The sequence below is a fragment of the Lathyrus oleraceus genome, unplaced genomic scaffold (genome assembly GCF_024323335.1).
Source record: "Lathyrus oleraceus cultivar Zhongwan6 unplaced genomic scaffold, CAAS_Psat_ZW6_1.0 chrUn0079, whole genome shotgun sequence".
In the NCBI taxonomy this organism is placed as follows: Eukaryota; Viridiplantae; Streptophyta; class Magnoliopsida; order Fabales; family Fabaceae; genus Lathyrus; species Lathyrus oleraceus.
The window spans coordinates 1,837-18,328 of NW_026112470.1; the positions used below are offsets into that span (position 1 = coordinate 1,837).

Genomic DNA, 16,492 nt, shown 5'->3' on the forward strand with positions numbered 1-16,492 from the left:
ATTTATAAGATAATAGGTGTTAAGATATTTTCTAACTAATGAACACTTTTATAGTTTAAAGAGACATAATCTCTTTAAACAAATTATTTCTCAAATAGAGAATCTCACTACACTTAGACACGGTGGTAATTAAGTTCTCAAACATGAGAAACTTGAACATTCCTAACACGTTTGTTGACAACTCTATTCTTAGAACATTAGTGAGCACATCATTATCCATATAAGCCTTAACATGATCAACCTTAGAGTTTTCAGGCAAAGTAAGACGCTGAACAAATGACCACTAGCAACCTCAATACGGTGCCATCCACCACTTTGTTCTTCCATTTCGACACTCTTCTCACAAATGATACATAGCATTCTGTCATCATCAACTTCAACTCTCACGTCGCTTCGTTTCATCCCCGGAAGATGTGCTTTGAAAACATGAGCTTCAGGGTTTCTTTCCACTCTATGTCAATGGTGTCGACAATTGGTGATGGCTCGTGGAAATTTGGTGGTAGTGTTATATGGGGTGTGTGGGTTTGAGAAACTTCATAACCATGGTTTTGGTGTGATGGGTGGTTTGTTCCTTGATTGGTGATGATGATGATGATGATCTTGTGGTGATTTTGATCTTCTTCGACCAAAGATACTATTGGAAAGAGTGACATTTTCTTTACGGTGAATTGGATGTGTTGATAGTTGATAGTGCTTGTGTACAATGTGAAGGAAGAAGCACTTATTTAAAGGGAAAAAATAGGATTAATGTAATTTTGCTAGCAAATTTTGGATGGTTATTATTTAGAGCATCGTGAGATAGGACAATTCCATAGAGAGAATCCACTTTAATTTCCACTAAGTGGAACAATCACAAATCAATTGATTCTAAATGTCAGTTTTGTACATATCTAATTAAATTGCTTTTACTTAAAAATGAAAAATAATTCGTACTAACTTGAACATGATAAAATCATGTTTTAAGTGAATCTAAATATTTACTAAAGTGTGGGTACCGATTAAAGTTGCATGTTTCTTCTTTAAATATCACGGGTTTTAACCATTTAGTAATATTTTCATACGCCACATGAAGATTCTACGTGAAGCTGTGTATGTGCTGGAATTGTTATCAGAATATGATGAAGCTGGTTCGTGTAGGAAACTTGAGACTAATAAAGCATAAATGCCGCTTGCCACTTTGATTATTATATCAATTTGTTAAAAGTGAAAATAATAGGTTTGCTAGGTTCTCATATTGCGACAATTATTTCATAAATATTTAAATTTCTTGATTTACTGTTTTTTAATTTTTTGTATAAACAATTATTGTATTAATATTGATTACTAAGAGTACTTAATTCAAATACAATAGTAGAGAAAAAATCAAAAATCAATTATCCTCGAAAAGTTAAATAAGATCGAATGGGATCAAGATGTCAAACTTTCACATCAAAACCTAAAGGTCCAATCGATTTTCTATAATCCAACCCTCCTAAATTCTTGACTAACAATTGGTTACTACTTCTTATGGCCCCCCTTAAAGAGAGTCTCGTTCCTAGCTAACCAAATAGCCCAAGCTACTCTCAACCAAGTGGGAGTCTCCTTTTTTTTTATGATCTTCCCGATCAAGCAATTATAAAAAACTAGCAAGTGGGACAACAAATCTACCTAAGAAGGCAATTGGCATCAATCAATCCAATTCAACATAATGACCCAAACACTAACAACTACATGGCAAAACAAGAACAAATGGTCAAGAGATTTCGCTTGGCCGGGGCAAAGGGGTCAAACGAGGTTATGAAAACCAGAAAAGACCCCACTTTTAGCCAATTCATCTCTTTTAGGCAGCGCCCCGAAGAAAATTTTATTTTGAACGTTTGAACCTTCCCAGCCGTTATTACCGTTTTTCTTGAAAAGGTATGACTTTTCGTTTTCAGTTTTCGTTCTCCTATAAAAGGGGAAATCTGGCCTCGGTTTAGGGTTACACACAAAACCATTCTACGTTCCAGAATCTTTCTTTTGCCAGAAACATTCTTTCTTCAAGAATTATCCCCACAAAGATTTCGTGAACCCAGGCATAAATAGGGTCGAAATACTTTGTTCGGAAAGTGAACGAACACGATTCTTCGAAGATTATCCAGGATTATCAATTAATTATCTAACATTTTTTTTTAGTTATTTTGATATAGAAGAAGACAACTTAGTAAATTTTTATTTATATAGTTAACCGTGTCTCTTCTAGAATGATACATATCAAGCGTCTAGCTTCAATTTATAAGATAATAGGTGTTAAGATATTTTCTAACTAATGAACACTTTTATAGTTTAAAGAGACATAATCTCTTTAAACAAATTATTTCTCAAATAGAGAATCTCACTACACTTAGACACGGTGGTAATTAAGTTCTCAAACATGAGAAACTTGAACATTCCTAACACGTTTGTTGACAACTCTATTCTTAGGAACATTAATAGTGAGCACATCATTATCCATATAAGCCTTAACATGATCAACCTTAGAGTTTTCAGGCAAAGTAAGACGCTGAACAAAATGACCACTAGCAACCTCAATACGGTGCCATCCACCACTTTGTTCTTCCATTTCGACACTCTTCTCACAAATGATACATAGCATTCTGTCATCATCAACTTCAACTCTCACGTCGCTTCGTTTCATCCCCGGAAGATGTGCTTTGAAAACATGAGCTTCAGGGTTTCTTTCCACTCTATGTCAATGGTGTCGACAATTGGTGATGGCTCGTGGAAATTTGGTGGTAGTGTTATATGGGGTGTGTGGGTTTGAGAAACTTCATAACCATGGGTTTGGTGTGATGGGTGGTTGTTCCTTGATTGGTGATGATGATGGATGATCTTGTGGTGATTTTGATCTTCTTCGACCAAAGATACTATTGGAAAAGAGTGACATTTTCTTTACGGTGAATTGGATGTGTTGATAGTTGATAGTGCTTGTGTACAATGTGAAGGAAGAAGCACTTATTTAAAGGGAAAAAATAGGATTAATGTAATTTTGCTAGCAAATTTTGGATGGTTATTATTTAGAGCATCGTGAGATAGGACAATTCCATAGAGAGAATCCACTTTAATTTCCACTAAGTGGAACAATCACAAATCAATTGATTCTAAATGTCAGTTTTGTACATATCTAATTAAATTGCTTTTACTAAAAATGAAAAATAATTCGTACTAACTTGAACATGATAAAATCATGTTTTAAGTGAATCTAAATATTTACTAAAGTGTGGGTACCGATTAAAGTTGCATGTTTCTTCTTTAAATATCACGGGTTTTAACCATTTAGTAATATTTTCATACGCCACATGAAGATTCTACGTGAAGCTGTGTATGTGCTGGAATTGTTATCAGAATATGATGAAGCTGGTTCGTGTAGGAAACTTGAGACTAATAAAGCATAAATGCCGCTTGCCACTTTGATTATTATATCAATTTGTTAAAAGTGAAAATAATAGGGTTTGCTAGGTTCTCATATTGCGACAATTATTTCATAAATATTTAAATTTCTTGATTTACTGTTTTTTAATTTTTTGTATAAACAATTATTGTATTAATATTGATTACTAAGAGTACTTAATTCAAATACAATAGTAGAGAAAAAAATCAAAAATCAATTATCCTCGAAAAGTTAAATAAGATCGAATGGGATCAAGATGTCAAACTTTCACATCAAAACCTAAAGGTCCAATCGATTTTCTATAATCCAACCCTCCTAAATTCTTGACTAACAATTGGTTACTTCCTTATGGCCCCCCTTAAAGAGAGTCTCGTTCCTAGCTAACCAAATAGCCCAAGCTACTCTCAACCAAGTGGGAGTCTCCTTTTTTTTTATGATCTTCCCGATCAAGCAATTATAAAAAACTAGCAAGTGGGACAACAAATCTACCTAAGAAGGCAATTGGCATCAATCAATCCAATTCAACATAATGACCCAAACACTAACAACTACATGGCAAAACAAGAACAAATGGTCAAGAGATTTCGCTTGGCCGGGGCAAAGGGTCAAACGAGGTTATGAAAACCAGAAAAGACCCCACTTTTAGCCAATTCATCTCTTTTAGGCAGCGCCCCGAAGAAAATTTTATTTTGAACGTTTGAACCTTCCCAGCCGTTATTACCGTTTTTCTTGAAAAGGTATGACTTTTCGTTTTCAGTTTTCGTTCTCCTATAAAAGGGGAAATCTGGCCTCGGTTTAGGGTTACACACAAAAACCATTCTACGTTCCAGAATCTTTCTTTTGCCAGAAACATTCTTTCTTCAAGAATTATCCCCACAAAGATTTCGTGAACCCAGGCATAAATAGGGTCGAAATACTTTGTTCGGAAAGTGAACGAACACGATTCTTCGAAGATTATCCAGGATTATCAATTAATTATCTAACATTTTTTTTAGTTATTTTGATATAGAAGAAGACAACTTAGTAAATTTTTATTTATATAGTTAACCGTGTCTCTTCTAGAATGATACATATCAAGCGTCTAGCTTCAATTTATAAGATAATAGGTGTTAAGATATTTTCTAACTAATGAACACTTTTATAGTTTAAAGAGACATAATCTCTTTAACAAATTATTTCTCAAATAGAGAATCTCACTACACTTAGACACGGTGGTAATTAAGTTCTCAAACATGAGAAACTTGAACATTCCTAACACGTTTGTTGACAACTCTATTCTTAGGAACATTAATAGTGAGCACATCATTATCCATATAAGCCTTAACATGATCAACCTTAGAGTTTTCAGGCAAAGTAAGACGCTGAACAAAATGACCACTAGCAACCTCAATACGGTGCCATCCACCACTTTGTTCTTCCATTTCGACACTCTTCTCACAAATGATACATAGCATTCTGTCATCATCAACTTCAACTCTCACGTCGCTTCGTTTCATCCCCGAAGATGTGCTTTGAAAACATGAGCTTCAGGGGTTTCTTTCCACTCTATGTCAATGGTGTCGACAATTGGTGATGGCTCGTGGAAATTTGGTGGTAGTGTTATATGGGGTGTGTGGGTTTGAGAAACTTCATAACCATGGGTTTGGTGTGATGGGTGGTTGTTCCTTGATTGGTGATGATGATGATGATGATCTTGTGGTGATTTTGATCTTCTTCGACCAAAGATACTATTGGAAAAGAGTGACATTTTCTTTACGGTGAATTGGATGTGTTGATAGTTGATAGTGCTTGTGTACAATGTGAAGGAAGAAGCACTTATTTAAAGGGAAAAAAATAGGATTAATGTAATTTTGCTAGCAAATTTTGGATGGTTATTATTTAGAGCATCGTGAGATAGGACAATTCCATAGAGAGAATCCACTTTAATTTCCACTAAGTGGAACAATCACAAATCAATTGATTCTAAATGTCAGTTTTGTACATATCTAATTAAATTGCTTTTACTTAAAAATGAAAAATAATTCGTACTAACTTGAACATGATAAAATCATGTTTTAAGTGAATCTAAATATTTACTAAAGTGTGGGTACCGATTAAAGTTGCATGTTTCTTCTTTAAATATCACGGGTTTTAACCATTTAGTAATATTTTCATACGCCACATGAAGATTCTACGTGAAGCTGTGTATGTGCTGGAATTGTTATCAGAATATGATGAAGCTGGTTCGTGTAGGAAACTTGAGACTAATAAAGCATAAATGCCGCTTGCCACTTTGATTATTATATCAATTTGTTAAAAGTGAAAATAATAGGGTTTGCTAGGTTCTCATATTGCGACAATTATTTCATAAATATTTAAATTTCTTGATTTACTGTTTTTTAATTTTTTGTATAAACAAATTATTGTATTAATATTGATTACTAAGAGTACTTAATTCAAATACAATAGTAGAGAAAAAAATCAAAAATCAATTATCCTCGAAAAGTTAAATAAGATCGAATGGGATCAAGATGTCAAACTTTCACATCAAAACCTAAAGGTCCAATCGATTTTCTATAATCCAACCCTCCTAAATTCTTGACTAACAATTGGTTACTTCCTTATGGCCCCCCTTAAAGAGAGTCTCGTTCCTAGCTAACCAAATAGCCCAAGCTACTCTCAACCAAGTGGGAGTCTCCTTTTTTTTTATGATCTTCCCGATCAAGCAATTATAAAAACTAGCAAGTGGACACAAAATCTACCTAAGAAGGCAATTGGCATCAATCAATCCAATTCAACATAATGACCCAAACACTAACAACTACATGGCAAAACAAGAACAAATGGTCAAGAGATTTCGCTTGGCCGGGCAAAGGGGTCAAACGAGGTTATGAAAACCAGAAAAGACCCCACTTTTAGCCAATTCATCTCTTTTAGGCAGCGCCCCGAAGAAAATTTTATTTTGAACGTTTGAACCTTCCCAGCCGTTATTACCGTTTTTCTTGAAAAGGTATGACTTTTCGTTTTCAGTTTTCGTTCTCCTATAAAAAGGGGGAAATCTGGCCTCGGTTTAGGGTTACACACAAAAACCATTCTACGTTCCAGAATCTTTCTTTTGCCAGAAACATTCTTTCTTCAAGAATTCCCCACAAAGATTTCGTGAACCCAGGCATAAATAGGGTCGAAATACTTTGTTCGGAAAGTGAACGAACACGATTCTTCGAAGATTATCCAGGATTATCAATTAATTATCTAACATTTTTTTTAGTTATTTTGATATAGAAGAAGACAACTTAGTAAATTTTTATTTATATAGTTAACCGTGTCTCTTCTAGAATGATACATATCAAGCGTCTAGCTTCAATTTATAAGATAATAGGTGTTAAGATATTTTCTAACTAATGAACACTTTTATAGTTTAAAGAGACATAATCTCTTTAAACAAATTATTTCTCAAATAGAGAATCTCACTACACTTAGACACGGTGGTAATTAAGTTCTCAAACATGAGAAACTTGAACATTCCTAACACGTTTTTGACAACTCTATTCTTAGGAACATTAATAGTGAGCACATCATTATCCATATAAGCCTTAACATGATCAACCTTAGAGTTTTCAGGCAAAGTAAGACGCTGAACAAAATGACCACTAGCAACCTCAATACGGTGCCATCCACCACTTTGTTCTTCCATTTCGACACTCTTCTCACAAATGATACATAGCATTCTGTCATCATCAACTTCAACTCTCACGTCGCTTCGTTTCATCCCCGAAGATGTGCTTTGAAAACATGAGCTTCAGGGGTTTCTTTCCACTCTATGTCAATGGTGTCGACAATTGGTGATGGCTCGTGGAAATTTGGTGGTAGTGTTATATGGGGTGTGTGGGTTTGAGAAACTTCATAACCATGGGTTTGGTGTGATGGGTGGTTGTTCCTTGATTGGTGATGATGATGATGATCTTGTGGTGATTTTGATCTTCTTCGACCAAAGATACTATTGGAAAAGAGTGACATTTTCTTTACGGTGAATTGGATGTGTTGATAGTTGATAGTGCTTGTGTACAATGTGAAGGAAGAAGCACTTATTTAAAGGGAAAAAATAGGATTAATGTAATTTTGCTAGCAAATTTTGGATGGTTATTATTTAGAGCATCGTGAGATAGGACAATTCCATAGAGAGAATCCACTTTAATTTCCACTAAGTGGAACAATCACAAATCAATTGATTCTAAATGTCAGTTTTGTACATATCTAATTAAATTGCTTTTACTTAAAAATGAAAAATAATTCGTACTAACTTGAACATGATAAAATCATGTTTTAAGTGAATCTAAATATTTACTAAAGTGTGGGTACCGATTAAAGTTGCATGTTTCTTCTTTAAATATCACGGGTTTTAACCATTTAGTAATATTTTCATACGCCACATGAAGATTCTACGTGAAGCTGTGTATGTGCTGGAATTGTTATCAGAATATGATGAAGCTGGTTCGTGTAGGAAACTTGAGACTAATAAAGCATAAATGCCGCTTGCCACTTTGATTATTATATCAATTTGTTAAAAGTGAAAATAATAGGGTTTGCTAGGTTCTCATATTGCGACAATTATTTCATAAATATTTAAATTTCTTGATTTACTGTTTTTTAATTTTTTGTATAAACAAATTATTGTATTAATATTGATTACTAAGAGTACTTAATTCAAATACAATAGTAGAGAAAAAAATCAAAAATCAATTATCCTCGAAAAGTTAAATAAGATCGAATGGGATCAAGATGTCAAACTTTCACATCAAAACCTAAAGGTCCAATCGATTTTCTATAATCCAACCCTCCTAAATTCTTGACTAACAATTGGTTACTTCCTTATGGCCCCCCTTAAAGAGAGTCTCGTTCCTAGCTAACCAAATAGCCCAAGCTACTCTCAACCAAGTGGGAGTCTCCTTTTTTTTATGATCTTCCCGATCAAGCAATTAAAAACTAGCAAGTGGGACAACAAATCTACCTAAGAAGGCAATTGGCATCAATCAATCCAATTCAACATAATGACCCAAACACTAACAACTACATGGCAAAACAAGAACAAATGGTCAAGAGATTTCGCTTGGCCGGGGCAAAGGGGTCAAACGAGGTTATGAAAACCAGAAAAGACCCCACTTTTAGCCAATTCATCTCTTTTAGGCAGCGCCCCGAAGAAATTTTATTTTGAACGTTTGAACCTTCCCAGCCGTTATTACCGTTTTTCTTGAAAAGGTATGACTTTTCGTTTTCAGTTTTCGTTCTCCTATAAAAGGGGGAAATCTGGCCTCGGTTTAGGGTTACACACAAAAACCATTCTACGTTCCAGAATCTTTCTTTTGCCAGAAACATTCTTTCTTCAAGAATTATCCCCACAAAGATTTCGTGAACCCAGGCATAAATAGGGTCGAAATACTTTGTTCGGAAAGTGAACGAACACGATTCTTCGAAGATTATCCAGGATTATCAATTAATTATCTAACATTTTTTTTAGTTATTTTGATATAGAAGAAGACAACTTAGTAAATTTTTATTTATATAGTTAACCGTGTCTCTTCTAGAATGATACATATCAAGCGTCTAGCTTCAATTTATAAGATAATAGGTGTTAAGATATTTTCTAACTAATGAACACTTTTATAGTTTAAAGAGACATAATCTCTTTAAACAAATTATTTCTCAAATAGAGAATCTCACTACACTTAGACACGGTGGTAATTAAGTTCTCAAACATGAGAAACTTGAACATTCCTAACACGTTTGTTGACAACTCTATTCTTAGGAACATTAATAGTGAGCACATCATTATCCATATAAGCCTTAACATGATCAACCTTAGAGTTTTCAGGCAAAGTAAGACGCTGAACAAAATGACCACTAGCAACCTCAATACGGTGCCATCCACCACTTTGTTCTTCCATTTCGACACTCTTCTCACAAATGATACATAGCATTCTGTCATCATCAACTTCAACTCTCACGTCGCTTCGTTTCATCCCCGGAAGATGTGCTTTGAAAACATGAGCTTCAGGGGTTTCTTTCCACTCTATGTCAATGGTGTCGACAATTGGTGATGGCTCGTGGAAATTTGGTGGTAGTGTTATATGGGGTGTGTGGGTTTGAGAAACTTCATAACCATGGGTTTGGTGTGATGGGTGGTTGTTCCTTGATTGGTGATGATGATGATGATGATCTTGTGGTGATTTTGATCTTCTTCGACCAAAGATACTATTGGAAAAGAGTGACATTTTCTTTACGGTGAATTGGATGTGTTGATAGTTGATAGTGCTTGTGTACAATGTGAAGGAAGAAGCACTTATTTAAAGGGAAAAAAATAGGATTAATGTAATTTTGCTAGCAAATTTTGGATGGTTATTATTTAGAGCATCGTGAGATAGGACAATTCCATAGAGAGAATCCACTTTAATTTCCACTAAGTGGAACAATCACAAATCAATTGATTCTAAATGTCAGTTTTGTACATATCTAATTAAATTGCTTTTACTTAAAAATGAAAAATAATTCGTACTAACTTGAACATGATAAAATCATGTTTTAAGTGAATCTAAATATTTACTAAAGTGTGGGTACCGATTAAAGTTGCATGTTTCTTCTTTAAATATCACGGGTTTTAACCATTTAGTAATATTTTCATACGCCACATGAAGATTCTACGTGAAGCTGTGTATGTGCTGGAATTGTTATCAGAATATGATGAAGCTGGTTCGTGTAGGAAACTTGAGACTAATAAAGCATAAATGCCGCTTGCCACTTTGATTATTATATCAATTTGTTAAAAGTGAAAATAATAGGGTTTGCTAGGTTCTCATATTGCGACAATTATTTCATAAATATTTAAATTTCTTGATTTACTGTTTTTTATTTTTTGTATAAACAAATTATTGTATTAATATTGATTACTAAGAGTACTTAATTCAAATACAATAGTAGAGAAAAAATCAAAAATCAATTATCCTCGAAAAGTTAAATAAGATCGAATGGGATCAAGATGTCAAACTTTCACATCAAAACCTAAAGGTCCAATCGATTTTCTATAATCCAACCCTCCTAAATTCTTGACTAACAATTGGTTACTTCCTTATGGCCCCCCTTAAAGAGAGTCTCGTTCCTAGCTAACCAAATAGCCCAAGCTACTCTCAACCAAGTGGGAGTCTCCTTTTTTTTTGATCTTCCCGATCAAGCAATTATAAAAAACTAGCAAGTGGGACAACAAATCTACCTAAGAAGGCAATTGGCATCAATCAATCCAATTCAACATAATGACCCAAACACTAACAACTACATGGCAAAACAAGAACAAATGGTCAAGAGATTTCGCTTGGCCGGGGCAAAGGGGTCAAACGAGGTTATGAAAACCAGAAAAGACCCCACTTTTAGCCAATTCATCTCTTTTAGGCAGCGCCCCGAAGAAAATTTTATTTTGAACGTTTGAACCTTCCCAGCCGTTATTACCGTTTTTCTTGAAAAGGTATGACTTTTCGTTTTCAGTTTTCGTTCTCCTATAAAAGGGGGAAATCTGGCCTCGGTTTAGGGTTACACACAAAAACCATTCTACGTTCCAGAATCTTTCTTTTGCCAGAAACATTCTTTCTTCAAGAATTATCCCCACAAAGATTTCGTGAACCCAGGCATAAATAGGGTCGAAATACTTTGTTCGGAAAGTGAACGAACACGATTCTTCGAAGATTATCCAGGATTATCAATTAATTATCTAACATTTTTTTTAGTTATTTTGATATAGAAGAAGACAACTTAGTAAATTTTTATTTATATAGTTAACCGTGTCTCTTCTAGAATGATACATATCAAGCGTCTAGCTTCAATTTATAAGATAATAGGTGTTAAGATATTTTCTAACTAATGAACACTTTTATAGTTTAAAGAGACATAATCTCTTTAAACAAATTATTTCTCAAATAGAGAATCTCACTACACTTAGACACGGTGGTAATTAAGTTCTCAAACATGAGAAACTTGAACATTCCTAACACGTTTGTTGACAACTCTATTCTTAGGAACATTAATAGTGAGCACATCATTATCCATATAAGCCTTAACATGATCAACCTTAGAGTTTTCAGGCAAAGTAAGACGCTGAACAAAATGACCACTAGCAACCTCAATACGGTGCCATCCACCACTTTGTTCTTCCATTTCGACACTCTTCTCACAAATGATACATAGCATTCTGTCATCATCAACTTCAACTCTCACGTCGCTTCGTTTCATCCCCGGAAGATGTGCTTTGAAAACATGAGCTTCAGGGGTTTCTTTCCACTCTATGTCAATGGTGTCGACAATTGGTGATGGCTCGTGGAAATTTGGTGGTAGTGTTATATGGGGTGTGTGGTTTGAGAAACTTCATAACCATGGGTTTGGTGTGATGGGTGGTTGTTCCTTGATTGGTGATGATGATGATGATGATCTTGTGGTGATTTTGATCTTCTTCGACCAAAGATACTATTGGAAAAGAGTGACATTTTCTTTACGGTGAATTGGATGTGTTGATAGTTGATAGTGCTTGTGTACAATGTGAAGGAAGAAGCACTTATTTAAAGGGAAAAAATAGGATTAATGTAATTTTGCTAGCAAATTTTGGATGGTTATTATTTAGAGCATCGTGAGATAGGACAATTCCATAGAGAGAATCCACTTTAATTTCCACTAAGTGGAACAATCACAAATCAATTGATTCTAAATGTCAGTTTTGTACATATCTAATTAAATTGCTTTTACTTAAAAATGAAAAATAATTCGTACTAACTTGAACATGATAAAATCATGTTTTAAGTGAATCTAAATATTTACTAAAGTGTGGGTACCGATTAAAGTTGCATGTTTCTTCTTTAAATATCACGGGTTTTAACCATTTAGTAATATTTTCATACGCCACATGAAGATTCTACGTGAAGCTGTGTATGTGCTGGAATTGTTATCAGAATATGATGAAGCTGGTTCGTGTAGGAAACTTGAGACTAATAAAGCATAAATGCCGCTTGCCACTTTGATTATTATATCAATTTGTTAAAAGTGAAAATAATAGGGTTTGCTAGGTTCTCATATTGCGACAATTATTTCATAAATATTTAAATTTCTTGATTTACTGTTTTTTAATTTTTTGTATAAACAATTATTGTATTAATATTGATTACTAAGAGTACTTAATTCAAATACAATAGTAGAGAAAAAAATCAAAAATCAATTATCCTCGAAAAGTTAAATAAGATCGAATGGGATCAAGATGTCAAACTTTCACATCAAAACCTAAAGGTCCAATCGATTTTCTATAATCCAACCCTCCTAAATTCTTGACTAACAATTGGTTACTTCCTTATGGCCCCCCTTAAAGAGAGTCTCGTTCCTAGCTAACCAAATAGCCCAAGCTACTCTCAACCAAGTGGGAGTCTCCTTTTTTTTATGATCTTCCCGATCAAGCAATTATAAAAAACTAGCAAGTGGGACAACAAATCTACCTAAGAAGGCAATTGGCATCAATCAATCCAATTCAACATAATGACCCAAACACTAACAACTACATGGCAAAACAAGAACAAATGGTCAAGAGATTTCGCTTGGCCGGGGCAAAGGGGTCAAACGAGGTTATGAAAACCAGAAAAGACCCCACTTTTAGCCAATTCATCTCTTTTAGGCAGCGCCCCGAAGAAAATTTTATTTTGAACGTTTGAACCTTCCCAGCCGTTATTACCGTTTTTCTTGAAAAGGTATGACTTTTCGTTTTCAGTTTTCGTTCTCCTATAAAAGGGGGAAATCTGGCCTCGGTTTAGGGTTACACACAAAAACCATTCTACGTTCCAGAATCTTTCTTTTGCCAGAAACATTCTTTCTTCAAGAATTATCCCCACAAAGATTTCGTGAACCCAGGCATAAATAGGGTCGAAATACTTTGTTCGGAAAGTGAACGAACACGATTCTTCGAAGATTATCCAGGATTATCAATTAATTATCTAACATTTTTTTAGTTATTTTGATATAGAAGAAGACAACTTAGTAAATTTTTATTTATATAGTTAACCGTGTCTCTTCTAGAATGATACATATCAAGCGTCTAGCTTCAATTTATAAGATAATAGGTGTTAAGATATTTTCTAACTAATGAACACTTTTATAGTTTAAAGAGACATAATCTCTTTAAACAAATTATTTCTCAAATAGAGAATCTCACTACACTTAGACACGGTGGTAATTAAGTTCTCAAACATGAGAAACTTGAACATTCCTAACACGTTTGTTGACAACTCTATTCTTAGGAACATTAATAGTGAGCACATCATTATCCATATAAGCCTTAACATGATCAACCTTAGAGTTTTCAGGCAAAGTAAGACGCTGAACAAAATGACCACTAGCAACCTCAATACGGTGCCATCCACCACTTTGTTCTTCCATTTCGACACTCTTCTCACAAATGATACATAGCATTCTGTCATCATCAACTTCAACTCTCACGTCGCTTCGTTTCATCCCCGGAAGATGTGCTTTGAAAACATGAGCTTCAGGGGTTTCTTTCCACTCTATGTCAATGGTGTCGACAATTGGTGATGGCTCGTGGAAATTTGGTGGTAGTGTTATATGGGGTGTGTGGGTTTGAGAAACTTCATAACCATGGGTTTGGTGTGATGGGTGGTTGTTCCTTGATTGGTGATGATGATGATGATGATCTTGTGGTGATTTTGATCTTCTTCGACCAAAGATACTATTGGAAAAGAGTGACATTTTCTTTACGGTGAATTGGATGTGTTGATAGTTGATAGTGCTTGTGTACAATGTGAAGGAAGAAGCACTTATTTAAAGGGAAAAAAATAGGATTAATGTAATTTTGCTAGCAAATTTTGGATGGTTATTATTTAGAGCATCGTGAGATAGGACAATTCCATAGAGAGAATCCACTTTAATTTCCACTAAGTGGAACAATCACAAATCAATTGATTCTAAATGTCAGTTTTGTACATATCTAATTAAATTGCTTTTACTTAAAAATGAAAAATAATTCGTACTAACTTGAACATGATAAAATCATGTTTTAAGTGAATCTAAATATTTACTAAAGTGTGGGTACCGATTAAAGTTGCATGTTTCTTCTTTAAATATCACGGGTTTTAACCATTTAGTAATATTTTCATACGCCACATGAAGATTCTACGTGAAGCTGTGTATGTGCTGGAATTGTTATCAGAATATGATGAAGCTGGTTCGTGTAGGAAACTTGAGACTAATAAAGCATAAATGCCGCTTGCCACTTTGATTATTATATCAATTTGTTAAAAGTGAAAATAATAGGGTTTGCTAGGTTCTCATATTGCGACAATTATTTCATAAATATTTAAATTTCTTGATTTACTGTTTTTTAATTTTTTGTATAAACAAATTATTGTATTAATATTGATTACTAAGAGTACTTAATTCAAATACAATAGTAGAGAAAAAAATCAAAAATCAATTATCCTCGAAAAGTTAAATAAGATCGAATGGGATCAAGATGTCAAACTTTCACATCAAAACCTAAAGGTCCAATCGATTTTCTATAATCCAACCCTCCTAAATTCTTGACTAACAATTGGTTACTTCCTTATGGCCCCCCTTAAAGAGAGTCTCGTTCCTAGCTAACCAAATAGCCCAAGCTACTCTCAACCAAGTGGGAGTCTCCTTTTTTTTTATGATCTTCCCGATCAAGCAATTATAAAAAACTAGCAAGTGGGACAACAAATCTACCTAAGAAGGCAATTGGCATCAATCAATCCAATTCAACATAATGACCCAAACACTAACAACTACATGGCAAAACAAGAACAAATGGTCAAGAGATTTCGCTTGGCCGGGGCAAAGGGGTCAAACGAGGTTATGAAAACCAGAAAAGACCCCACTTTTAGCCAATTCATCTCTTTTAGGCAGCGCCCCGAAGAAAATTTTATTTTGAACGTTTGAACCTTCCCAGCCGTTATTACCGTTTTTCTTGAAAAGGTATGACTTTTCGTTTTCAGTTTTCGTTCTCCTATAAAAGGGGGAAATCTGGCCTCGGTTTAGGGTTACACACAAAACCATTCTACGTTCCAGAATCTTTCTTTTGCCAGAAACATTCTTTCTTCAAGAATTATCCCCACAAAGATTTCGTGAACCCAGGCATAAATAGGGTCGAAATACTTTGTTCGGAAAGTGAACGAACACGATTCTTCGAAGATTATCCAGGATTATCAATTAATTATCTAACATTTTTTTAGTTATTTTGATATAGAAGAAGACAACTTAGTAAATTTTTATTTATATAGTTAACCGTGTCTCTTCTAGAATGATACATATCAAGCGTCTAGCTTCAATTTATAAGATAATAGGTGTTAAGATATTTTCTAACTAATGAACACTTTTATAGTTTAAAGAGACATAATCTCTTTAAACAAATTATTTCTCAAATAGAGAATCTCACTACACTTAGACACGGTGGTAATTAAGTTCTCAAACATGAGAAACTTGAACATTCCTAACACGTTTGTTGACAACTCTATTCTTAGGAACATTAATAGTGAGCACATCATTATCCATATAAGCCTTAACATGATCAACCTTAGAGTTTTCAGGCAAAGTAAGACGCTGAACAAAATGACCACTAGCAACCTCAATACGGTGCCATCCACCACTTTGTTCTTCCATTTCGACACTCTTCTCACAAATGATACATAGCATTCTGTCATCATCAACTTCAACTCTCACGTCGCTTCGTTTCATCCCCGGAAGATGTGCTTTGAAAACATGAGCTTCAGGGGTTTCTTTCCACTCTATGTCAATGGTGTCGACAATTGGTGATGGCTCGTGGAAATTTGGTGGTAGTGTTATATGGGGTGTGTGGGTTTGAGAAACTTCATAACCATGGGTTTGGTGTGATGGGTGGTTGTTCCTTGATTGGTGATGATGATGATGATGATCTTGTGGTGATTTTGATCTTCTTCGACCAAAGATACTATTGGAAAAGAGTGACATTTTCTTTACGGTGAATTGGATGTGTTGATAGTTGATAGTGCTTGTGTACAATGTGAAGGAAGAAGCACTTAT

At 34.5% G+C, this 16,492-nt stretch overlaps 3 protein-coding genes and 1 pseudogene across 3 annotated transcripts; all 4 read right to left on the minus strand.

Moving 5' to 3' along the window:
- Window positions 1–8,920: 8,920 nt before the first annotated feature.
- Window positions 8,921–9,716, minus strand: LOC127112325 (18.1 kDa class I heat shock protein-like). The gene has a single exon (XM_051046300.1). It carries the CDS (start codon window positions 9,655–9,657, stop codon window positions 9,136–9,138), a length of 522 nt encoding a protein of 173 aa, XP_050902257.1. The 5' UTR covers window positions 9,658–9,716; the 3' UTR covers window positions 8,921–9,135.
- A 1,458-nt stretch (window positions 9,717–11,174) lies between these two features.
- Window positions 11,175–11,977, minus strand: LOC127112353 (18.1 kDa class I heat shock protein-like; annotated as a pseudogene).
- A 1,450-nt stretch (window positions 11,978–13,427) lies between these two features.
- Window positions 13,428–14,223, minus strand: LOC127112326 (18.1 kDa class I heat shock protein-like). The gene has a single exon (XM_051046301.1). It carries the CDS (start codon window positions 14,162–14,164, stop codon window positions 13,643–13,645), a length of 522 nt encoding a protein of 173 aa, XP_050902258.1. The 5' UTR covers window positions 14,165–14,223; the 3' UTR covers window positions 13,428–13,642.
- Window positions 14,224–15,683: 1,460 nt separating this feature from the next.
- On the minus strand, window positions 15,684–16,479 carry LOC127112327 (18.1 kDa class I heat shock protein-like). The gene has a single exon (XM_051046302.1). The coding sequence runs from the start codon at window positions 16,418–16,420 to the stop codon at window positions 15,899–15,901; it is 522 nt and encodes a 173-aa protein (XP_050902259.1). The 5' UTR covers window positions 16,421–16,479; the 3' UTR covers window positions 15,684–15,898.
- Window positions 16,480–16,492: the final 13 nt, after the last annotated feature.

Excerpts from the sequence above, each read along its gene's own strand:
- LOC127112325 (XM_051046300.1), bottom strand. The coding sequence starts at position 9,657 with ATGTCACTCTTTTCCAATAGTATCTTTGGTCGAAGAAGATCAAAATCA.
- LOC127112326 (XM_051046301.1), bottom strand. The coding sequence starts at position 14,164 with ATGTCACTCTTTTCCAATAGTATCTTTGGTCGAAGAAGATCAAAATCA.
- LOC127112327 (XM_051046302.1), bottom strand. The coding sequence starts at position 16,420 with ATGTCACTCTTTTCCAATAGTATCTTTGGTCGAAGAAGATCAAAATCA.